The sequence below is a fragment of the Vulpes lagopus genome, chromosome 8 (assembly GCF_018345385.1).
Source record: "Vulpes lagopus strain Blue_001 chromosome 8, ASM1834538v1, whole genome shotgun sequence".
Classification (NCBI taxonomy): Eukaryota; Metazoa; Chordata; class Mammalia; order Carnivora; family Canidae; genus Vulpes; species Vulpes lagopus.
In genome coordinates, this window is record NC_054831.1 from 57,908,264 (window position 1) to 57,934,994 (window position 26,731).

General features: G+C 36.0%; 1 protein-coding gene across 14 annotated transcripts in view; it reads right to left on the reverse strand.

The window, feature by feature from the left end:
• The window catches only part of PARD3 (par-3 family cell polarity regulator), a 658,827-nt gene that overhangs the window by 154,772 nt on the left and 477,324 nt on the right, over positions 1-26,731 (reverse strand). For 11 of the 14 annotated variants that reach the window (XM_041765035.1, XM_041765038.1, XM_041765032.1 and 8 more), the window contains 2 exons: positions 15,808-15,918; positions 3,858-4,100 (listed from right to left, as the gene is read on the reverse strand). In XM_041765035.1, the coding sequence (XP_041620969.1) occupies positions 3,858-4,100; positions 15,808-15,918 (354 nt within the window). The remainder of the gene's footprint in view (positions 1-3,857; positions 4,101-15,807; positions 15,919-26,731) is intronic. The other 3 variants (XM_041765041.1, XM_041765037.1, XM_041765040.1) reach the window with 1 other exon arrangement.

Here is a 26,731-nt window from a genome sequence, read left to right on the forward strand (position 1 = left end):
CCAATGTTTTTATCAGTTCAAACCTTGTTATTCACATAAAACAGAAGGGAGGGTTGGCTTCTCTTTAGCATCAACCCAATATGAGAAGTCAAAATGTTACCCAGATCATTAATAAAAAGTAGTAAACAATGACGCTGGGACCAACATATACAGTCAGGCAAGAGTTCATATGTCCATCCAATTAAACCAGCATGTAAATATTTCTAGACATAGTATGAAGGGACCCTATAAAAAAAAGCATTTTATAAATAATATGTGGAAATTGAGAAAGTATCCTATTTTGAAATCAAATTCACAGCACTTAATGAATTAGCCCTGGCTATTTCCATGTGGACCTAACGGATGCACGTTTCTGACTATAAGATCCATCAAAATGATTAAGCAATGAAATTCAGAATACTGCTTTCTTACCAAACAATGAAAATCCCAGAAACAGATGGTCAACTGAATACCTATGCTCCCATGAAGTCCAAAATTTGAATGCTAAAGTTGCACCAGTTCACCAGTTGCAAATTTTGGTGAAATTTAACTAACTGATGGAAGTTTCTTTATTGGTTATATTCTTCATACAGGAGATACACTCTGAGGAGTGTTAAGTGTTTTGTTTTCATTTGAATGATTACTTTTTAATATAAACATTTCTAGATTATCTTATTAGTGTGTTATTTCACTGTCTGAATTTAAGTTCACAAACATGAAGTCACCAAGAAATGACATTTTTTCTGTCTCAAGTTACTGATACTAGAGCAAGTTGGACTTCATATGTAAATGATGCATCGATGTGACATATAGGCCAAGGTAGCTGGGTGCAAACATGCAAAAGAACTGCAGAAATCTTACTGAGAAAAGGATGTGGGAATGGAGTCAGCCCTTGGCCTGTGTGGGTAGGTGTGCAAACTCAAATGAACTTGCCAAAGAGCAGCCATCACCATATTAATGGTCTGTCTAAGAGTTTAGATTTTAAAACACATTATTGGCCACATTAAATTAATGCTATTCATTTGAATGTAATGGTTTTGTCGTTTTGTTTATATTTAATTTGTAAAGATGTTTGGTTTTATAGTTGTATAATGGCGGTAAACAGAAGGAGTTTAGCCCTATTTTATTTTTATACATATTTAAGTAACATTATAATCAAAACTATTTAATTCTGTACGCAGTATCAAGACATTGTCCTTTAAAGGGTCTCTATTACTACTAAGTCTGAGAGCCACTTTTCCACCACTTTCTCCCTGACAGAAAAGGACAGCAGAGGTGATACTGTTCTTTCCAAGCCAAATTCATATTTGGTGACAGGTTGGTAAGTGAGCACTTTACAGGTGTGATAACTCCCAACTTTTTGTATTACTAATATCATTGTTTGATGGACATCTTGTTCTCTGTAAAAGTAAGAATTACAGAAATCTATAAAGTTCCTGTGATCCCTTTTAAAGAAAAAATAAAGTGTCTCTTTCTCTTGAGTGGGCAGTGCCTTAGAAATCCTCTAGTCCAATCACCCTTTGGGGTGCCCAGATGCATAGAACTGAAGGTCCCCAGTGGTACATAGCTGTCTAGGACATGCCTGAGTGAGGCTGAGGGGAATTTTGAATATAGCAATGTCTATGATGTGATTTTTGAGCTGTTCACTGCCTGGTACAACTCATCCCCAAGACAAAAGTCTCCTCAGAAATGTTCTGGCAAGTGGGTTTTCGAAAGAAATTAGTTTAGGAGGCTGAGTTTCAGTGTGGGCTCAGCACAGTGCAGAGCCAAGAGCATAGGCAGGATGCCTGAGTCCAGTAGCAGATGGTGCTCTGAGCACATAAGTCCTTTTGAAAATCTCCAGAAATTGTCAGGGGAGATTTAGATTCTTGCAGGGCTCTGGGGTTTTAAACTGGGATTTAAACAACTGATTCTGGCCCTCAGGGGCTGGAGAGATCCCTGTGGACTCCCGTCCCTCATGACAGGTAGGATTTCGAAGCCAGGTGAACAACCACTACAAGCACATCCATTACTTACCAGATTTTCAAACCAGATGTGGGAGGAACTGGGAATGTTTAAAATTTTTTATCAGTGACCAATACAATATTAATTTTCTTTTAGTTCTTCCAAAAGTTACTAACGGGCAATGCCAATGTTTGTGCTGTCCTTTCTCCCAAGAAAACCACTCTCAATGGGACAAGTCAAGGCCTTCAAGTGCTATTTGACCTTCTACAAGAAGCTTTCACAAATAGAACAAAAACAAGTAAGAAGTTTCTTATGAAAACACTGTTACTGATAATGACCTTATTCTTTGAGTCCTGACACATCAATGTTAGTTAACAAGCACTTTGTACTTTCTAGGTGATCACGCCAAAGGAATTTAAATATTAACTTATATTACTTACTCATTACAGTCAACATCAAACAGATTTTCCTAACAAAGATAATCTAAAACCCAGCAAAAGAAGAGAAAGAAAGAAAGAAAGAAAGAAAAGAAAAGAAAAGAAAATGGAAAAGAGAAAAAAGGAAAGGAAAGGAAAGGAAAGGAAAGGAAAGGAAAGGAAAGGAAAGGAAAGGAAAGGAAAGGAAAGGAAAGGAAAGGAAAGGAGAGAAAAGAAAACTGACTAGAGTTTTACCTTAAGGCCTACCTCCTTTGCTACCTTTTAAAATGCTTCCTCTGGGTTTGCCTGAAGGTTATCTGTTAACATTTGCAAACCTCTATTAAAAAATAGCTGGAGATAAATAACTAAAACATAGACTGTTTGGAAAACATAGCAGCCAAGTTAACACATTGGTGCTAGAGACAAACTAATTCCAACGCCTCTCTAGTCCTGTAGGGGTTCATAAAGTGTAGCACCAGAGACCAGCAGCATTAGCCTCAAAAAACAAAACTTGTTAGAACTGCAAACTCTAGGCTCCACTCCTTTGTAGGCCTGCTGAATCAAAATTCTAGGGAAAGGTTCAGCAATCTGTGGTCAAAGAAGCCCTCCAGGTGATTCTGATGCAAGCCAAAGTTTGAGAACCATACCTTTTAGGTGAAACCTAGTTTGAACATTCAAAGCCTAGCTCTTCTAGAGAGCAATGATTACAAGACCATTATAATATATGATGAGATTAGTATATTGTTTATGACAACATGCTTATGTTTCAGATAAAAATAAATGAGAATTATTTTCTTCATGAACTAAACTTTATAAGGTGTTTGAACATACAAATGGCAAGTTAGAAAACTATGTTTTTAAAATGTTTCAGAATTTGAAATAAATATATAGCCACTAATAAATACATTGCCATATACTCAGGTAAATTTTGAAATAAATATGTAGTCCTTAGTAGAGAGTCAACATTTCACTCCTTTGTGCTCTATTAATATCCATAATCACACCTATGATCTGTGGCTATTAACAACCAATTTGGAGACTGGTTATATTATACATCTCATTCACTAATTTTTTTATGATAGAAAATCATGTCACCAAAAAAAACAGCCCTTTAAGTAAATCATAATTCAAACAAATCATGCCACTCTCCATCTATTTAATTACCATAACTAGAGGCTCTGTTAGCAACAAAAGGAAATGCAGCTTAAGTAAAAAAGCTATAATTTCAAGTTTGCTTTTTATTTGAGCTACAAACTATAGTTTAGTTCTCCAGTCTAAAGTGATTTTAAGAACAAGACAAAATATGTTGGAATCATTAGAAAAGCTATCAAAACCTCTGCTCCTCTTTCCATTAAGCTTCGATTTGTGTAAACTCAATACTTTTAGACACAACGGCTTTCTAAAGGCCATTAATAAAAGGCAGTCCTGGTTTGAGAATTGATGAACAATCCACTCCCTTGTCAAAAACTATATAAAAGTTGATTTGGAAGCAATACCTTGATTGCTCCTGGAGCCTACCTGTCTACAGATGAAGGTTTGGAATTCCGTGGTTTCTTCACTTGGGCATACAAAGCATCCATCATATGCCCTTCTCTTGGGCTCTGGGGTCTGGTGTTGAGCGCCATAGAACCTTCATAGGAAGACATTCCCCCATACATCAACTCATCGTTACAACCCAATGTCCGATGAAAATCTTGGATTTCAGCATAGTCACGCTCTCGAGCTTGTCGCTCTCTAAATTCACGAGTTTTGGCCTGTATCCTGTAAAATTAGAACAAAGTTGAAACAAGAGAAACTATGCTTTTTCTAAGAGCTGCATATAGAAACATTCATCAAAATATGTTGTAAAATACATTTTATTTCATGCAGCTATAAGAAAATTGATGGTATAAACAATGCTAAAGTCATTTTAGATTGTCAAGGTAATGTCATGGATGCTCCAAAGTAATAACTTCAAATAGCTTTTGTTCTTGAAAATAAGATAATAGTCATGATTTACATCTTAATTGCCACTCATTAATTAGTTTTAGAAATTCACCAGGAACAGATAGCTTTAGATATCCATGTGGGTCTTACTCATGATTTTTTTTTTAAAGTGATTTTTTTTTAAAGTTACACACACATACCTACTATATATGTATATATTTATATGCGGGTACATACTGTATATATCTTACTCCTTATAAATATAACATTCACATTCAACATATTAGGAAGCCTAAACATGAATCCACACCATAATTCTCTATTAATGGCAAAAGAAGATCTTTGTTTAATGACACCAGTTTTGATTTTAGTTGATGTATACAGAACTGGCAAATCCTGAGATGGACTAGAAGGCATGCATCCAATCAAATCATGAAATAAAACTTGTCTATTTTATAACTAAGAAACAGATCTTAAATAACCACTTTTACTGAAGATTGTTTAAATATTTCCTAAGATTTTGTTGAGAGCTACTTGGTAGAAAGGCCTTTTCAACCTATAATATATTGATATAATTCATATCTTACCTTGATCTTAGCTATCTAAAAATAATTAAACAACCCTCAATAGAATTTTAATGATTTTTGTTGGCAAAGTATTTCCATTACATACTTATAAATTTAACCGTGTACTTAAAAGTGAAGTCTTATGTATATAAAGCAAAATGTAGACTGAGTTTAACATTTTATTGCAAAGTTATTTGCTTTTTTCATATTTGCTAGCCTAAATGACGTATAAGTATATATTCAAAAGAATACGGAAAAGATACAAAAGTCTGATGAAGACAGGATAAAAAATTAAAAAGCAAAACAAAACTAAGAGCCCATATCTTTCATGAATGTAGAAACAAAAATCCTTAACAAAAATATCACCAAATAGAACTGAGCACTATATAAAAATCATGAACAAGTGATGCTTATTGCAGGAATTCAAGGCTGATTCAATATTCAAAAAGTCAATGTAATCCAACATATTAACAGGTTAAAGAAGAAAATCACATGATCATATTAACTGATGCAGAAAAAATATCTGACAAAATTCAACACCCATCATGGCAGAAGCTCTCCAAAAAACTAATAATTTTAAGTAACTTGCTAAACTTGATAAAAAGCATCTACAAAAAAAATCTGTTAGTAACATCATACATCATGGAGAAAGGCTGAATCTTAAGATTAGGAAAGGGCAGAAATGTCTCCTCTCCCAGAGGGCTGGAAATTCTAAAAAATGCCATCAGCCTAGAAAAAGACATGGGTGGTATACAGACTGGAAAAATTAAAAGAGATAAAACCATTCTTATTTGTGGATGATATAATGATGTCATTGCAGGTCTACATCCATAGAAAACCCCAAGGAATCTATAAAAGTCTTCTAGAGCTAAAGATCAAGTTCAGCAAAGTAACAACATACAGAATCAAGAAACAAAATCCATTGTATTTCTATATGTTGTCAATGAACATGGATGCTGAAATTAAGAATACCATTTATAAGCATAAAAAAATGGAATAAACAGATATAAACTGAAGGGTTTTTTTATAGATAGGTATAAACATATAGATATCAATCAAGCAAAATATGGACAAGACTCATATGCTAAAAACTATACAATGCTGATGAATGAGATCACAGATCTAAAAAATGGAGAGATTTATGGGGATTATGAATCAAAGACTCAACAGAGTAAAGAAGTCAATTCTCCCCAAGTTGATATCCAGGTTTAACATAATTGTATAAAAACCCCAGAAAGATTCCTGTAGATAGAAAGGAGATTTCTTTTTAACTAAAACAGTTGACAATTTTATTTTCACATTTCACAATACAAATGAAAATTGCCTTTTTTTTTTTGTCCCACTACTCCCCTGCAAAAACTATTCTCTCTTTGATAGGAAAGGGAAGCAAGTCTTCCTTGTCATGCTGTTAGAAAACACCCAGAGTCACAGCACCATGATCTCCTGGTGAAGTAGAACAAGTAATATAAAATTAATATAAAGAGGTTCCTGTCTCTTCTTATCTGTCTGGTCGAGTCACTCGGGCCGAGTGGGCAAGAGGTCTCATCATTGGGGGCCCAGGCATCACTGGCATGTGGCCTCCCATAGGTGGCCTCATTCTAGGAGCAGGTCCCACTGGCATCATTCCAGGAGGAGGAGGGCCCATCATTGGCATCATGGGAGGGCCCCCCATATGGGGGGCTGGCATCATACCAGGGCGAGGAGGACACGGGAGACTGGGGGGAGGTGGGATAATTGCCCCTGCAGGAGGAGGAACAGAGAATGGAGTCGGATGTATCTTTCCTTGTTGAAATGCAGTGGTTGTTTTGTTGATCAGGCTCTGAGCCTGCTCTTCTATCCATTTCTGATAGTAGTCTTTCACATTCTCTTTGTGTTTCCTACCACTGCAGTGTGTCTTTCTCACAGATGGAGAGTCATGGGTGAGGTATGTGTCGCAGTAGTCACAATAAAACTTAGGCATGTTGCTCTGCAGGCCATTGGCCACTCTGTCCCCGAAAGGAGATTATTTTTAAATTTATATGGAAAGGCAAAGGATAGAGTAGCTAAACAATTATAAAAAAGAATAATAAACTGGAAAACCACACTTCCTGATTCCGAGACTTGGAACTTAGCCATGGTCATCAACACTGTATGGAATCTACGGATGGACACACAGATCAATAGAACAGAAGAAAGAAACCAAAAATAGCCAAGTAAGGTCAACTGATTTTTCTTAATTATGCAAAAGCAATTCAATGAAATAAAGCATTCTTTTCAACAAACAGTGCTGGAACAAATAAATGTCCCAGGCCAAAAACAGAAACAAAACAAAACAAAACACCCTGAATTTACACATCATACCTTATACAAAATCAATCCAAATGAATTACAGATTTAAATGTGAAAATGTAATCCTATAATACTTTAGAAGAAAATCTTTAGGACCTAACATGAGGGGAATAATATCTAAAAATGGTATCAAAGCATCATTCATAAAGAAAAGACAGAAAACTGAATGTCATCAAAACTAAAAGCATTTCCTTTCCAAAAGACTCTATTAAGAGGATGAGAGAAGCCTGGGTGGCTCAGTGGTTGAGCATCTGCCTTTGGCTCAGGCTGTGATCCTAGGGTCCTGATTCTCCCTTTGCCTATGTCTCTGCCTCTCTCTGCCTCTCATGAATAAATAAATAATCCTAAAAAAAAAAAGGGTAAGTTCAGAGAGAAAATATCTGCAAACCACATATTTGACGAAGAATTCAAGTCCAGAATAGGTAAAGAACACTTAAAATGCAGCAATGAGAAAATCCAATTAGAAGAGCAAAAGACATGAAGCAATATTTCTTTGAAAAGTTGTATTGATACAAGCACATGAAAGATTTTCTACATCACCAGCCATTAGGGAAATGCAAATTAAGACCAGAATGGGCTACTACTACTGCACAGCTAAAATAAAAAAGTGATAATATCAAATGCTCACAAGGATGCAAAGAAACTGCACCTGCCATACATTACTGTTGGAAATGTAAAATGGCACAACCACTGTGGAAAACAGTCTAGCAGTTTCTCATAAAACTAGACATACACTTATGGTACCACTTAGCAATTACACTTCTGGACATTTATCCCAAAGAAATAGAAACTTAAGTCTAGACAAAGACCCATACATAAGTGTCCATAGACACTTCGTTTCTAATATTCAAAAACTGGAAATAACCAAAATATGTGACAACAGGTGGTCAAATAAACCAAAGTACATCCTTATCACAGAGTACTACTCAGCAATACAAATAGACTATTGATACACACAGCAACTGGAATCGATTTCAGGGGCATTATGCTAGGTGGAAAAAAAGTCAATCTCAAAAGGTCAGGTACTGTAAGATTTCATTGATATAGCATTCTCAAAATGACACACATGATTAGATGACACAACTAAACACACACGTGGTAGCAATGCCAATTTCCTGGTTTTGATATTGTACTATTGCCATGTATGTTTTAACAGTTGGTGGAAACTGGATGAATGGTACCATCTTTGTAACTTCCTATAAATCTAAAATCATTTCAAAATAAAAAGATTTTTAAAAAGCTGGAAAATTGTCAGATACCACTGCAAGCAAAGTGTGCATTTTTCTCCCTTGCTTTCTTCTTACATCAAGAACTCTTACATCAAGCCTCTTATCATCATGAAGCTAGTCTTGTTTATCCACATTTTGGGCCTGCCAGGTAAATTGTTTCTAATTTCTTTTGTTTCCCAGCTATAAAATGGAAGTAGTTAATCACCTAGCTCAATGTTCCTCTACAGGGGTCCAATGACATTTGAGAAAGGCTAATTTGTTATTGTGCAAGACTTCTTGCACAACTGGTTCCAGCCACGTCATCAAGCAGTGTCCTCAGCCATGTTGGCAAGAAAAAATGTTTCACATCTTCCCAAAACCTCCTGAGAAGGACATTATTTCCTGAGTTGAGAACCCATAATTTTCTTAATTCATAAGGGCCTACTGAAAAGTTAGAAAATTTTTATCAGGAAGAGTTCTAGATTCTAAAAAAAAAAAAAAAGTACTAGACTCTAATAAATGTAAGTCCTGCAGAAAGAATATCCATCAGAAAAATAACGAGGCAAATTCTAATGTCAAAGTTAGCTAAATTTATACTAGATTTCTTATTATAATCTACTTATTCACCTAGGAGTGATTATGACAGTCAAGGATGTTATTATAAAAGTATTTATATAACACTAAATACAGGATATTCATGATGAAAAGTTCATATAAGTTCAGAGATCATTGTATTCTTTCCATCATACTGTCTTTTTTACTGTATTCAACCAGAAAAACTATTGAAGAGAAAAATGACTTCTTTCTTTGATTCAATGGGATATTAATTTGAAGCTCAATTATGATCACTCATCTGATAATCCACTTTACTACTATATTTGCTCACCTTCAGAGAATCACCTCACTATGGAGTGACTGGGCATTCATATAAGTCTTGAAGTTTGGGAACCTGCAGAAATTTGAAAGGCTACAACAGAAATAAAGCTAAAATCTCTGAATTTGGAGGACCCCCCCCCCCAAATCAAGAGGAGTAACAGATTGGTTTATAAGTGAGTGAACTCTATGGTAATTGATCCTTAGCTCACTAAAAGTGAAGAAAATTTAACTTACTTATGTTGGAAAATGCAGCTCTGTTAAGAAAAGAAGCCATCAGGACAAAAGAATATGAACATTCTCTTCTCAAGGGAAGCATGAAACCTAAATAATCTTCCCAAATTTCTTGCACAATAGTTTCAATATATTATTGATGGAGCCTGGAACTGAATGTTCTTTTTTGTTCCAAATACACAGAAACTAATCTTCATTTTGGGAGTCAATTTCTAACAAGTCAATTGCTCAGAAGAAGTGCTCGGCAGCATGAGGTACTATTCATAAAGCCCAGCTCTCATCTGCTTCCTTTTACCCAAATTTGTACACTATTACTAATTGCCATTAATCATTGAATCCAATACACATTACAGTGTTATCTACTAAAAGCATTAATTTTTTTCTAAGCTCCAATAACATAAAAATGTATATTTTTATCATTTATCTTATCACCACCAATGAGTTTATGCTCAAAGCCATGAAAGCTGTTTGAGTCCCCCTTCTCTCTCTGGTGGCTCACTGGCTCACGGTTGTGCTAAAAACTTCAGAATGCCACTACAGCCTACCTGTGGCCCAGGAAGTGGGGCTTGAGCTGCAACAGGAGAGTGAATTTGGTAACCAGGTTGGACCAATGTGCATTTAAAACTTTTTAAAAAGTTCAGTCTAGGAATTATTGCTAATAAAGCTTGCTGCTATATGAATGGCACTGAAAGGTAGATTTTTAAAACCAAGAATGCACTATGTTTTTTGTGAATTTTAGTGACAATTCATAGATTAACAAAAGATATCAATGACTTTCTTTAATATGTACTTTTATATTTGAATGTCTTGTTTACTCTAAAGTGAGAAAAGGGACTCTGGAACACATATTAATATGTTTTCATTCTTTCTAGAGAGATTTAATTAGAAAAGAAATACTTGACTCAGATGAGAAAATATTTTGGGTGTCTCAAGAAAAATAATATAGTTTCTTAAGGAAACTTTAAAAAAAGACAGTTGAGTACACTGCAGTTCAGCCTTTAATAGTTCCAGATGGTCAATGCTATTAAAAGGACACCCCCTTTATTCTTTTATCATGACCCTGAGGTCACAAATTATCTCTAAGATGTAAGAGCCATTCGTTTTTTGAACAGTCAGACTGTTGTTTAGCATTATCCAACCAATTTATCTTGGGCCAAACTTCAGCAATGACAGAAATAACTGATTAGCCCAAAATTTAGCCAAAGAAATAAATGTCTATTGCTTTAAGCATTTCAGACAGTTCTTCGTAGTTATAAACAAGAGAACTATTCTGAGGTCTAAATGATAGCAGACAGCTGTAGTGACTGATGTAGATGAGCAACATCATCACGCACTGCTTCCCTATTCTTGATACATTAAAAAAAAAAATTAAAACTTTAAAAACTTTGTGAGACTTTTAACAAGTGAAGAATTTATGTCAATCTGTTATGTTCAAACATAATATCTGTACCTCTTCTTTTTGTTAAAAAAAGTACTTTCCATTATGATAATGAAATTGCCTTGAACCTACATAGACAACAATACACACAATAATGTAATATACTAAATAAAGTAATAAGGTTAATTTCTTTCCTGCTGTCACTAAATTCATGCTAACAGTCTCTCTTCAGCTTGACATCAATTAATGATTTTAATTCTAGACTCTTGTCACAGTATTCACCACCCTTTCCTGTAATTAAAATGGATGATGCATGATGAAGATAAAACACATAAGACTTCTTGTAACATTTCTGTTCATTAGGATTTTCGCTTTTACAATAAATGGCTTTTAGCACTAATTGCAGTAGAGTAAGATGAAAATAACTGTTTTATGGATATGAAGTATGGTCTTTGTATATCCAGAAAAGGTACAGGCATGAGGATCGCTATTGAGTGATCCATTCCTCAGGATGGAAATCTATGGTGTACTTAAATTAGTTATATCCCAAATATTTTACCTCCAAAGTTACAAAACGTCAATACATGGAATAACCATGATGCATTTTTTAGAATACTCCAAGAAACCAAAATTGACCTTTAGTGATGTTAATAAAAAAAAAATGCTGTAAATGTCTACGGAAGATAAAATATACTAATATTAGTTTACCAGAAAAAATTAAAATGAATTTTGGATTGCTACACATTAGATAGTTGTTAAATATCTTCAAACAATGTTTAGGGCCTTGCAATTAACTCTTTTGGGAAACATTCAACCCCCAACCTATTGCACTGTCATCCAGAAGCTTCATTCTGGGAATAAAGTTCCTGGATCTCTAAAAATCAGTATTACAGACATTTATCAAATAAAACCTAAAGGTAGGGCAGAATGAAATTTAAACTGCAAGATAACTGGAAGCAATGGTTCAATGTAATAGCAGTCTGTGGTCAACTGAATGAATGCTGCATCTGCCCCGCAAAATGCTGCAAGTGGTGGCCTTTGGAAGCTGCGTGGCTCAACTCATCAGTCCTTCAGCTTACCCTGCCATGTAAATCTAACAACTGCCACCTCTCAATATTCAAGCTTCCAATTTGGCATCTATGCTGAATTCCCAAGAGGGACAATATTTAACCACATTTCTTACTTTGAAAACAGTCATAATTTTAAGCAGGATTTTAACCTTTTTGTGATATTGAGGTAAAAGTTGATTGAGAATTTTTAAATTTATGGTTTTTCTTTCAAATTTTCTATGGATTTAGAACTAGAATACATTATAATCAAACCTTAAAAAAGTATATGCTTTCAATAGGCGAGAAACATGTAGGAAAGAGAAAGCAGAAAATGAAAGTTCAGGAATAAGATTTATAAGCACACAAAACAGAAGCCATAATGTGGAGGCACGCTGCAAACACTGCTCAACATTTGCTCCAGATTCTATGAAACTATCAACCTGATGTTCCACAGCCAGTCAGATGAGTGAGCTTGAAATGGCTAACTCAGGAGCCAATGGCCTTCACTTGCCACCAAGATTTCCCAGGGACCGAATCCTGAGAGATGCTGGCATATCATGGAAAACAAGTAAAGGGGGATGTTCTGTGAACAAATAACTTAGGACATGATGAATCTCTATTCATATCTTCGAGACTCACAAAGTCTATTAACAAAAGTAGGGTTTGAGAAATAATGAAGTAAAGAAATATGCATAAATTGGCTTAACCAAGTGTTTCTCAAACACATTTGTACATGGAACCCTTTTTCTCCTGCTAGCCACTGTTTGGGAAACTCCCACACCACACTGCCTATATATCAACCTTTAGCACCCAAGTAGAGATACCAGTGGAGCAAAAATTCAATAGAAAGCCAAACATTACTTTGGATTCTTGGTCAAGATAACAGTAGCTAAGTGGGCCTGAAGTGACACAGGTCATTGAATTAAATATGTTCTATTTTGGAGTCCAATCCTTTTGTGTGGTGGAAAAGAAACAACAGAGGCTTTGTCTCTGGGCACGCCTCAGAGACAAACTAGTAAGGGCAGTAAAGCACTGAATTCATACCTCTGCTCCAAATATCCATCACTCGCCTTCATTTCCCCACCTAGCCCAAAAGTGGCCAATAGCATCTCTGAAAGGCTAAGATACCTAGGTTTGGAGTCTGGAGCTAGAAGTCAAAATAGCACATCACAGGACCAGCTAATTTTACCCATACTCCTTGTCTCTCAGGAAGAGAGCCCAGGCATGCAGGCTCAGGGTGTTGGCAGGGCAGGACTCGCAGAGTCAGAGGACACATCCATGCTGGGGTCTTCCTCATTCACTTCTCCTATGTGGACAGTATTTATACAAGACCCTACCTCCAAGGGATGGCAGTAAGTGGAAGGAAAGAGGAGGATGTTAGCAAGGATGAGGTCTCAGACCCATGCTCAGAAGAATCTAATTTACGTTCACTATCCAAAAAGATCTTAACCTGGTAGGAAAACACATTTTAAATTATATTCATTGTCCTTTCACTTGTTCCATATTTATATTTTCAGTCATAGTCAGGATTCATGGATACATATAGACAAAAATATTTTTATATATGGACATGTCATAATTAATAACCAGGGGATGTCAAGTTTTCTATTTTTATATGAAGTGAGCCAAAATAATTTTGGGAACTCAAATAGCAACAGTGGTAAAGAATGTTAAAGGAGGTGCTTCTCTACTAATCCACAGTGAAGCAAAAGCTATGTTGAGAATATAAGCAGTGTTTTTTCATTTTTATCTAGTCCTCCACCCAAATTCTTCCCAAAGAAGCTGCAATTCCATTCTCAAACAAAGCACCACCAATGCCAACAGACAGAACAGAAAGGAGGACACACAAAGAAGGGAAGGATTTGCTCTAGCCAAATAACAAATACTAAACAAACTTCACTTATGTAATTCAGTATGTCTCATGCATTCACTCGCTTTATTACAAGATCCACAAATTTAAATAAAACATACTTGTAAAAACTGTTACTGAAATAGAAAGTCAGAGAATAATAGTTTTCTTAAATTATGAAGCTAATTGATTTTTTTAATGGACCATTCACTGTTCCTTGACCCTAAAAGATTTTTATTCTAGGCCTCCTGTACATTGTAAATTCATTATGACCAACCTAGTTCCCAGAAGTATTGCATCATTAGAGGTACAGAGATGGAGATTAAAAGCAAAACTGAAAGTGAACTTTGCCTTAGGCAAATTAATAATACAAGTGAAACCATTATGTAAAAATCATTGTTTGGCTGCAAAACTTGACTATGCATTATAACAAGTATCTTGGAAAGTGTTGAGAGAATTCTGCATTGAAACACAGTAATCATCTTAAACTGCAAGAAAAGAATATTGCAAATATGGACAACCGTACAGGACTAATGAAGCTATCCCCTGTGGTTCGCATCAAGATAGGGAAGAAGTAAAATGTCTGTATTGCTTAGATTGTTCTCCAACTAAACCACGTATTTGCCTGTGGATAAATCTGAGGACATTCATTTAGCTGGTGTACACTTCTCTTCTACAGTCTCTTAGGATGGAAGTTTACAGCACTGAGCAATTAAATGCCATATTGCACACACTAAGGAACACTGTGTGTCCTGTCCTGACAACAGTGAGCTTATTCATGAGTTTAGGGATCCCCAAATTGGCGAGGATTAGAAAGAGTCCTAGAAAGCAAGAAAATGGAAGGATTCAAAAAAACAAAAACTTGGGGAAGAACCAGAAGAATAAACCCAGACTTGCATCGCAAATTAAGTCCCTGTTTTTCCCATTTACATATTTAATACTCTGAAAAGCCAAGAGAATCAGAGTAACTATCCTAGCCTAAAGCCTCAAACGAGGGAGAGGATGAATGGAAAAATATCCAAACATTAATCTCTTTGAAAGAAAACCACGGTAGAATATTCTTTCTAGTTCTTTCATTCATTAAGCGTAAGACTCGAAAGGGCCTCGACTCTAGAATTGTTAGCGAGAATCTGGAAGTGAAGCTGCTGGATTCTCATGTTAGTTATGGACAATATTGAGTCTTTTAGCCTTCATCAAGGCACCAGAAACTTCCTCATTCCCCAGGTTATTAAAAATACAACAGGTAGAGTGTCTCTTGCTGTGGCAGCTCTGAAACTGCCAAATGAAGATACGGCCCTGCGAGCCTGTGAACTCTAATAACAGAAGTGCGAGGCAGCTTTCTCATCCCCTGGGAATTACAAGAGAAATTCTAATCACTTATAAAAATGGTTTTCGATTATCTGCTTAAAGTAATTTTTCATTCATTTCGCGGTCTTGGGGTTCTTACAATGGAATGGCTCAACAACAGATAACAAATTTTCTGGAAAAGATGCAATCAAGTTTAAGTGGAAAATGTCATAAAATATGATAGGGAAGTAGAAAAAAAAAGAAACAAACATGAGGTTTGAGAGGAAGACAACATAGCACAAAAGCCTTCTCAATTCTTATTATAGATAAAAATATTTTAAGTGAACTATAAAAATTCAAAGTTTTATTTCCAGAGAAATAGTCTTAAAAATTATAATAAAATACTATATACTCATAGATAAATGAAATGGAACTTTGTAAATATTTCTTTGTGATTTTAAATGTGATCATAAATTTAGTCTTAACGTTTATTTAATTCATTTAATATGCCCTACTATCTTTTAGGCAAAGATCTTAACCATTAAATTCACTTTAATGCCTCAAATAAATATACAGTGTTTTTTTTTTAATCTTTCTTTACATTAATCCCACAACCATCAATATTTGGACTGACACCAAAAAACGAAAAACCCCTTTTGAGAATAAATTCTTCATATTAGGGAAAAAAAAAAAAAGAAAAAGAAAAAGAAAGAAGAGTAGAAAGGCAAAAAGCTCTATCTGGTGACTTTAGTCAAATGGTTGAAGTCTACCTCTCCTGTTCCTGCTTCATTCGTATCCTCTCCTCTTCTGACGTAAGGGAGTCCTGTATTTTTATTTTACCCGTTTTCTCAATCTTGTCATCTTTTCGGTGTTTGCCAAACCTGTTGATAACAAAAAATTCTAACTTGTCAATATATACAAAATGAGTTTTCATTCTTTTGTGACAAAGACATATGTACTCAATGAAATGCGAGCTTGCTCAAAATGAGGGCCAAAAGGCCTCCTGCAATTCTCTAGTTTTTGCCCATTATGAATATTTTCAATCAGCATTATTAGATTCATTTTTAATTGCAACTCTCCAGAGACAACCCTTTTGAAAATGGCCTCAATCCTCACTTTTCTTTTGGCAAAACAAAAATAAGCAACTTTGCAGTTAATCCTTACTGCACAATTACTAAATGTATAGAACTGAATGCTGAAAACCTCAAATGCTAGAGGCCAAAAATCTGCATTAGAATGGGTTGCTCTTGTGACTAAAGAATGATAATTCACAATCATCTACTTAATAATCTCTCCATAAACAACTAGTCTTCTTTATTTTCACAGTCAGGTTTATTGGAAACATTTATCATAGTTTAAAAACTGACAAACAAGGCCATGTTTGCAAGTTTAAGGTACAAAGGATAATTTACATTGCTATAACACTTTGAGCTTATGAAGTTGAAAGCTTTAAGGCATCCTCATCAAATTCGATTCTGGAAACCAATGAAAAGTAATTGCTGAATGTGGCATCTTTGCCTTCAAACTCTATATCTGATCAAAAACAAACATGAGGAACAGATACATGATTCAAAAACCAGTCCACACAAACTTTCACAGATGGCCACGGAGCTGGAGGCTCTCTACAAAAACACTAATACTTCATTCTGGCATCCAAAATATCTCAGGAGCCTATATTTGCTATAAATTCTTTGTCTTGCTCTGTTGCTTTTCTCTAAAAAAGAGCATGTTGCCTGGAATGTATGTACTATATACCCTCAAATAATACTCATCTTAGTCATGTAGTCACTAGATGTTTAAAAAAAATCTTTTATAGGCAGTTACTCAACTAAGCATTCATAAATATGTAAAATATATTGCATATTTCTTTCAGAGGACAAAGTAGGAATCTGGCTTAGGCTGTACAATTAATCATACTGAAAAGGAGGAGTAAAAAAAAAAAAAAAAAGCTATTCCAAAACTGATGTAAAAGAAAAAAGAAGTATTTTAATTAATAACCTGGTTGGTAGCATAGGTCTTTCTTCTATTAACATGAATCTGATTTCAAATACTGGTTTATACATTAAGTGTACATGGAAATATTTACTAAAGTAACACTGTTTGCAGAGGGGTTTATAAATAAAAGATAATGTTTTTAAAATCTTAAAATAGAAAAAAAATCAAAATATCACCATCACTCTTCCTTTAAAAATTACATTATTAGAAAGCATTCAAAACTGCCTACAAAATAAATTTCTATAAAGCAAATCTATCCTTAAATTGTAATGGTATCTAGAAACTGGAAGATCATTGCAATTGCAAACAAGAAAAAGAGGAAAGAAATCCTTAAGAACTGACCATTTCTCACAAGGGATAAAATACGTACAATGCTTTTAAAATTAATAAATACAAAGCATTAAAAATAAACACTTTGCCTTTATTTTTGTTAATATATCAATAATACCTAAGAGGCATAATGACTAACTTTATAGAATGAATTAATAAATGAAAGAGCGAACATAAAAAACTGATACATCTTAGCAGGAGCCAACATTTACAACATAATGTTCCTTCATTTGAAAAAAATTTATTAAGCATCTACAGGGGGTTCAGGGGAGAGCATGAAGCTGGACAAATTAATCTGAGCATCATCAGCAATGTAGATGGTATTAAAGCTTCCATGTATTTCCATCTTGAAAATTTTGCAACACTAAGACATCTGGAAATATAAAGTGTATTTCTGACATTAAGAAAAGTGTAAGTTCAAGTCTTAACACATGATATTTACTGGCAAGATGGATTCCTAAAGGTAAATCATTTTAACCATTAAGTTTTTCAGTTCATCAATATCCCTCCAATGATACAATGTTGCCACATTGACCTATTTTGTGTTGCTTTTAAAGACTGTGCTGGTTCATATTCTAGATTACTTATGTTCAAACCTATATCCTAGTTAAGAAACACGATGCCATGACACAAGATACACAGTTGACCCCTGAACAACATAGATCCACTTATACCTGGATTTTTTTTTTGATAAATATGCTACAGCACTGTATATGTATTTTCTCTTCCTTATGATTATCTTAAGAACATTCTCTTTTCTCTAAGAGCTTACTTTAGTGTAGGAATATAATATGTAACACATATAAAATATGTGTTAGTTGACTATTTACATTATCAGTCAGGCTTCAGGTCAATAGTTGGCTATTCCTAGTTAAGTTTACGGGGAGTCAAAAGTCACACATGGATTTTCAACTATGCAGGAGTTTAGCACCCCAGCCCCTGTGCTGTTCAGGGATCAACTGTATGTCTCTCTGCACCAAAAGTTATAGTTTAATCTTATAGGAAGATCATGTACATCATCCCTTTGAGCTAATAATATGAGAAAAAACTGAGAGTGGTTGGCTTTTCCATGTTTTAATACCATTTAAATATTTTTGGTCCCAAACTTAACACTGAGCTTAATTAGCTATATTAGATCTTTTATTTTTTTTTAAATGATCTTGAGCCTACTTTGTGGAAAAACTTTCAGTTTTAGATCTCAGTCTATGAGCTTTCAACTTTTAAGTATGCAGGATTAAAAAGAATAAAAGTGAATCTTGACTCAGATTTAAGAACTGAATTTTTTTCTCATTTATTTGATATGAAAATATTAGTGTCCTAGGCTGTCCCTGAATCACCAAAATATACTGTTTTATTATTTGAAAATTTATTATCAAACTGTTATAGTATACCTTTCGTTTGAAATTATAAATTCAAGACTGATATTAAAATGCAAAGGAAGGACAGATAAAATGTTTATAGGTTACCATTTGGACATTTCCTTTAATGCCTACTTGAGTTAATAAATCATGTGATTTCTTTTCAAGCCGTCCTAAAAAGCACAGCAGATTACTTTATAATTGGGATAAAAATGAGTCCCTTAGCTGTAATTTTTTGACAGAATAAAGAGACGAAAAAAAATATACCGATCATTCTAGAGCATAAAAAGATAAAGAACAGAGCTATGCCCTCATTCACTCTCATTGCCAACATATTCCAGTGTTTCCTTAATTTATAGTTGTTTAGGGTAGCCCTGGTGGCACAGCAGTTTGGTGCCACCTGCAGCCTGGGGTGTGATCCTGGAGACCCAGGATCGAGTCCCATTGGGCTCTCTGCATGGAGCCTGCTTCTCCCTCTGTCTGTGTCTCTGCCTCTCTCCCTCTGTGTCAATAAATAAATAAAATCTTTTTAAAAAATTTATAGTTGTTTAATTCTTCCTGCAAAGAGGGGGGACATTACTGAAAAATTTTAGCTACACATGTACTAGCAAAGTCAGTGTCACAGCTGAAGTCAGGGGTCAACTTATGAAAACAATCATTTAATAGCAAGCAGCTTAAAACTTGGAAGATACCAATTACATTAAATTTATTATCTTTTAAAAGCCACAGGTGAATTTCAAATGGGTCACTTTCCAAAGAACAGCAAAGCTGAAAAAAATCAGGTAATAATGGTATGTCCAGGAAGAACACCCATTTTCAGCAAAGGATCAGTTTTAGGAACTGCCTTCTGACTAACCGCCCACCTGCAACAGGTTTAAACAGATAGCTCCACTATCCAATGAATGTGATGCTAGAATAGAAAGTGGTCAGACTGCACCTCCTCAGGAAGAATTTTCTAGCCATACCTTAGGATGTATTAACATAAGGGAATGACTTTTTAAAAACATGGAGACACAGGTGCCAGGGTAACTTGGTCAGTTAAGCAGCAAACTCCCAATTTCCAATTTCCGCTCAGGTCAGGATCTCAGGGTCATGAAATCAAGCCCTGTGACAGGCTCCACACTCAGCAGGGAGTCTGCTTGAGATTCTCTCTCTCCTTTTCCCCCTGCTCATGTGTTCTCTCTCTCTCAAAAGCAAAATAAAACAAAAAAAATAAATAAAAATAAAAATAGCTTAAGAAGACGTTGATAGAGAACAATTTCAGAAGTGTGGCTACACAAAGAAAACGCAATGAAAAAATGCCACCAAGCCCCTGAAGACTCCTTCACAGAAAGATACAGCCGGATGAGACCTGTCTTATCAGAATACAATTCTTAACACTGCTTAAACATATGGCTTTCCTCATAAAGAATACAGCAATGTTTTCATTCAGCTAAAATAAGCTCCAAGTAATCTGCTAAATGGGTTTCACTATGACGCATTACAAATGAGATCATTGCCAACTGCCAGATCGGCCGTATTTATTACTATAGTAAAGAATAATGGGCAAAACATGCACTTGTTGATGAATGAGGAAAAAGGAAAAAAAAAAAACAATAACAAAGGATCGTAACAAAATTCTCTTGTTTTCATATAGAAATAACTGTCATTAAAAATTTATTGATAAGAATTTCGTGCTATTGAACCATCATCATTTCAGTTTTTAGCAAATTAACCTAATTCTCTCTCCAATATAAATAACATTGAAATATCTTACTATTATATTGCTACTAAAATTAGAGACCTTCAGAAAAAATTATGCTGAGTGATATAACACACAGTATCCTACTATAAATAAAATAAAAATATAATTGGATGTGTAATGAAGTGGATTTTCCTAGTATCATATTTGAAAACTTGATACAGTAGAAGTCTTAAAAATCTTCTGCCATGCTTAAAAATAGATGAACGGAATACCCAACACCAATTATCTTATAAGCTTTGAGGAATAATTTTTAAAATAAGACTTTCTTCAAAAACAAAAATCACTGAAATGTCACCTAGAAAGTTGGTATTTCTCACTGCTCATTACCAAGATCTTCATTCCTAAGGAGGCTTTGTTACAATTCTTGCCTTACTATTTACCCTAGTGGGTAGGTTAAATGATACTGCTTGCCTGGGGGAGAGAACTGAAATTGCTCAAATACAAATTCAGTTATCAGTGACCAGAAACCATCCGTTCTCTCCCCAAACTGAACTTCGACACTGGAGTGGTCAATATGGTCATCTAACTCAATACCCTGCCCTGTATTTTGCCCTTTATTTCTATATTTTTGCACCATCACATGATTCAATCTTTTCCTTTCCCTGGAAACTCATTATCTCTTTTTGAAACCTCCAGGTATTCTTTGTAGGCACAGTTAGTATAGCCAGTGTGCTAATCTGTCTTTGACCATTGACTGTTGTGTCAATGCTGCCATTTACCCTAAAGACCTTTGAGAGATATTAACTGTTAAATGAGCTGGATTCAAGATTCTGCAGTACAGCAAAATAGAATACCTTGTCCTGTCTTATTTCTATGTTCCAATCAAACTCTCTGCAATGCCTCAGAAACACAATGTTCACTCAAATCAAAGCAAAATCATGAGCTTTTAACACCATTCCTCTATCATCATATTTTGTGTCATATTTTTCCTAAATGGTTTTGATCCAAGTTTCTCTAGAAAATCTTTTCAATTCATTCTGGTTCAATCTTAGTTGTCAGCATTGAGTTCTCTCAACTCATCACTGTCTAATACAATTATGAATTTATTTTTGTCTTAAAGTCTTAAACTGTTCTAAATTCTGCTTGAAAAAAAAATCTAACCATGTATCTTTGTAGATTGCTCTACCACACTCTTACCCATATACACTGAAGGTATATGTACATGTTTCTGAAAACTAAAGCCTAATGATCAATATTTGTATTTGACAAACAAAAACTGAGGACCAAGAGGTATGCAGAGCTGCCCCAAGTCACACTGCAAACTAGGGACAGAGTTCAGGTCACCTCATAGCTAGCTCAAGAGATCTCAGTGGGTCTGAACTCAGATACTCCTAGAAAAATTGAAATTCCCAGACCTATGAAGTTCACTTTATGTAAATCCTAAGTGATACATATAATTGAACACCTGTTGAATGCTCTTTTGATTACTTCATTACATTGAACTAGAATTTATTGAATTTTTATTATGCATTTTATCTCATTGATTTCCACAACCAGCATGTGAGGCAGGTGTTATCATCCTTCTCTTTAGGGGAAGCTTCAGGAGAATTTAATGATTTCACAGGCCAGATAGCAAGTAAGTAGCAGAGCCAGACTTTAGACCCAAGACTTCTTTTTTAACCACACCAGCCACATCAAAAACTTGAGGAACCAGACAGTCATTTTATGCTATTATAATTAGAGCAGCCAAGCAAACCATCTTTGTTGAAATAAATGAGATAAATCTTGCATTTCCTGCAGCAATGAGACCCAAAGGACATTGTTCCCAAATGGAACTTGTCTATGAAGGCCAGGAATCTGGAGGCAACATCAAGAACTGATCCCCAACCATTGGAAAGGATTGGAAAAACTACCCCCATGCCCATTGCTATGTCCCTGCCAATATTTCTAAATGCAATGTTGCCCCATAAGTCCAAATTGTCTGTACTGACATATGCAAATACTGCCAGGCAACAGAGAAGCATGTGAAACTGTCCAAACCCAATCAAAGGGTAAACAGCAAGAATTCACCACGTGCATTTATCATTTGTAATAACACATTCATAGTTTCTGGCCCTTTTTTTTGTGCCTCAGCCTCCATTTTATAAATAAAAAAAAAAAAAAGTCACTTCTCATATGTCCTTCCCATTCAGGATCTTACATATTTTAGTGACATTTTAAGAAATCGCTACCATGATAGCACATTGATTTGCTCAGCAGTAGATTGTGGCAATGCTGGATGAATCAGGGAAGAGAAGCTGATTATGAAAAACAGAAAGCTCCTATTTAGGCAGAAAAAAAAATCTTAGTAATCAACAATGATGAGAACGGAGGCTTAGAAAGGGTACATGACAAGTTGATAGTGCTTTTATAAAATGGGATGCAGTTTTAACTTGGCAGAGTTTAGCAGGGGTTCTCTTTAAAAGGAGATTCACAAACTTGAGAATTTTGTACAGTTCTGATTGTGTACAGTTTTCATCAGCACTAGTCTGATTAGATTTAATAAACTAAATTTGGGTTGCTTGATAGCCAGAAAAAAAGAACTCTTTAAAAAAAAACACAAACAGGGCAGCCCTGGTGGCCCAGCGGTTTAGCGCCACCTTCAGCCTGGGTATGATCCTGGAGACCCAGGATCGAGTCCCACATCGGGCTCTCTGCGGGGATCAGGCTTCACCCTCTGCCTGTGTCTCTGCCTCTCTCTCTCTCTCTCTCTCTGGGTCTCTCATGATTAAATAAATAATATCTTTAAAAATAAAAAAAAATTAAAAAATATATAAAAATATTAAAAAAAAAAAAAACACAAACAAAAAAACCACAGCTTTTACTTAACCAAGCTAGAATAGCCTAGCTCTACTTAACCAAGGTAGAACAGACGTTAGACATGCAGTGTGCCCTTAATGGACAACACATCCTTTTCAGGACTCTATTAAGTGTCCTTATGAGTGCACTCTTCCCCTGCCATAGCCTGTTATCTAATCAAGGATGTAACATGACACTTCAGGAGTCCTGGAAGGATATGAACAAGGAAATATTAAAACAACAATGAAGAAATTGAACCCAGCACATTATCAATTTTAATTTTACAAGAATCATTGTAAGTCCCAAATATCTTAAAAACAACTCCAAACCCAAACACACACACACACACACACACACACACACACACACACACGAGCATGGAATCTAGATAGATAAGAAAAAAAGAAACAAGCCATCACAGTAATCCTTCAAAACATAAGATAAAAACATAAATAACTGAAATAATATTTATAATCTGTACTTAGAGCCATTCAAGTAAAAGGACAGATGATGAGTGGAAATATATCTTAATTATGATATTAAAGCTTTTCAGGCATCAGCTAGTTCATAGGCTACATGACTTATTTTCTGTAGCAAATAAATTCCCTTTGTAAAATGGGGTCAGTTAGTAATTACTGTTCCACACAAGATTTTTATAAGGCTTGATACACCTTACTTTTTCTCAACATATAGCCACACAGGTAATCAAACCACATGAATCCCAAAACCTCAAACACGCAGATGCAAATAATATGCAAAATATATTTTTTGTTTCCCCTTTAACTACTTTGACTTTATAATAAATTATATATATAAAATAAACATACATACCTAAACATAGCAAAAACAACACATAATTCTGATTTCTCTAAATGCTTAATTTGGCATTGAAATCAGTCATGTCCACTTACAATGATTTTGAAAGTGCCTTTCACACAACTACTTCGCCAGATCCTTTCTTTACTACTATACTCCTAATTCTTGCACTGTTCGTTTTAATGCATTATTGTTTCATAATACAATACTCCAAATTGCAAATTACATTTGACTCAAGAAGTGATTATGAAAAATACTATCACTGCTGCCTTTGCTCGAATAACTCTGATAATAATGAGAGATTGATTGAGCTCTAAGTAGCCCAAGTGATGAGAAGGGTCAATCTGAACATTTCTATTAAGCTTCTTTTGTTAAATCCAATACTTTGCCAGGTTAGAAGCAAATAATCATACTCTACATCTGGTTACCATGGTTTTCCTTTTCCGAAAGCATCAGAACAATTTAATAAGTGGTATTACCCCAAAGGCCGTCCCCATAAGAAATGCTAATGAGACCTAAGTCAAAAAACACATCTATTCAAAAGGGCACTTGAAAAAAGAAAAAGTAAAAGGTAGAAAAATGTTTTACTCTACACCTTTATTTTCTATTAGGACAAAGAATCAGGAGCACTTAGTACCAAAGATAATCCTAATAATTTTTATTGCCATGGCCTGATACTCAAATTGACAATCAAGTTGTAAATGCTTATGTGGCAATGCAAACTTGGACAATTTAAGAATATCTTTTTTGAGTTGGAAATATTCACCCTCAATTAAATAGGCACTGCAATTCAAATTCCAAGTTTTAACTACTCAGAGGAGATATTTAGTTCCAGGTATGGTTGAAACACTCTCAAATATGTTCTATGCTTCTATGTTTACAGAGCAAAGGGAAGTGACAGAGGCGGAAAATATGGTCATTGAAGACAGGGGGATGGGAGGGGAACAGAGCTTTTGTATAGCTCCTGGAAACTTTGAAAGATTAAAACTTCCCCAAAGATCTCATTATCTGTAAAGTTAAGATGTCAGTCAGCACTTTTTTCTGTTGATGAGAAGAAACAATTTCTGTTGATTCACATTTCTTAGAGAACGCTCTCTACAGAGTAAATTAGAGGCACAGACTTTCAATTTTCAGCTTTTGCATATGCAGATTTAATATTAGGGAGCTGACACATTTGATAAGGGCCACCCGAACGCTCTGCGGGGCATGAGCTGCAGGCTGCACTGAATTCTTGGAGCAGGAAGGGGCGAGCAGAGTCTTGTGGGGGCCGCTGGCTGCCCCAGCCTCCCTGGCCTCCCCAGCCATCCCCTCAGGTTCCCTGAGTCACATCCTTTCAAGGAATACAGGCCTCCAGGCCACACATCTGGGGCAAGTCCATGTTCCTGCAGCACACCTGGGGCCTGAGGAGTCTTGCACATGCCGAAGAGGACCGTGTGACACCAGAATGTGGCAAAGTGGCCCTGCTCCAGAAAGGACGCCTTCCCTGTCCGTGCCATGACTGACTGCTCCGGGTTGCCCAGCACGGTCTAGTTCTGGTGACTCCACAGCAGCCTGGAGCACAGCTGCTAAGCAGGATCTGAAATCCTGGGCGGCCGCGGGGCTAGACTGACAAGGCCTCAGAACAAGGAGACATGTTTCCCATCCGGTCTCCAGTCAGCACAGCCCCCACGGTAAGGGAACATGGATGGTGACAAAGGGCCAACCACCACGTTCCTCCTTATTTGACTAAAGAGCTCAACCCACCATGTTTAAATATGGAACCTGTGGATCTGGGCACTGGCCTGGAACTTCTCTGACCCCAGCTTCTCCCTGTCTCCTCAGCGCGGTCTCACTGCACTACCTGCCCTGTGGCCTAAGGCTCCTCCTCACTGAAGCACGAGGCAAGATGTGCAGCTCTGCAAGAGTGCACCCTGTTTGTCCCACAAACTGTCCCAGCACCAGAGCCAGGACCACGGGTATCAGTTTAAATTCTCAAGTCTCCCCAGTCACAGTGGCTTTTATGGGACATCATCCTGCTGCATTTCCTTGGCTGACGTTTGAAACCGTCTGGCCTAAATCAGTGTGTATAATCACAGGGTATTAGCAAACTTCACTTCACTGAGGAGAGTATATAATAGTAACAGACATACTTCTACCCCAAAGGGCAGAAATAACCCATACATCCCTTTTAGCAAAGGCACTCAGAATACCTATCTAGAAACTGATAAACTAACGCAGGAATAATTCATCTAAGGGGAAAAGAGACGGTGAGAAAAGAACTTAACAACACGAGCTGACAGATGTAAGTATCCTGCAATTCCAAAAAGCTTTCCATACATATTCTATCATTTAGTTCTTAGAAGAACATGAGAAGGAAATGTGTGAATGGAAACTGGAGGCTGACGGGTGAGGTCTGGGGGTGGCAGGGCTGGGCTGGGCAGACAGAGCTTCAAATCCACAGCCCTCATTCATTCATTCATTTGATTTATTCATTCATGAGAGGCACAGAGAGAGAGACAGAGACAGAGAGAGGCAGAGACACAGGCAGAGGGAGGAGCAGGCTCCATGCAGGGAGCCCAATGTGGGACTCGATCCTAGGCCTCCAGGATCAAACCCTGGGCCGAAGGCAGGCACCAAACTGCTGAGGGATTCCCCCCTGCCCCCCGCACCCCCACACACACACAATTCTTTCTA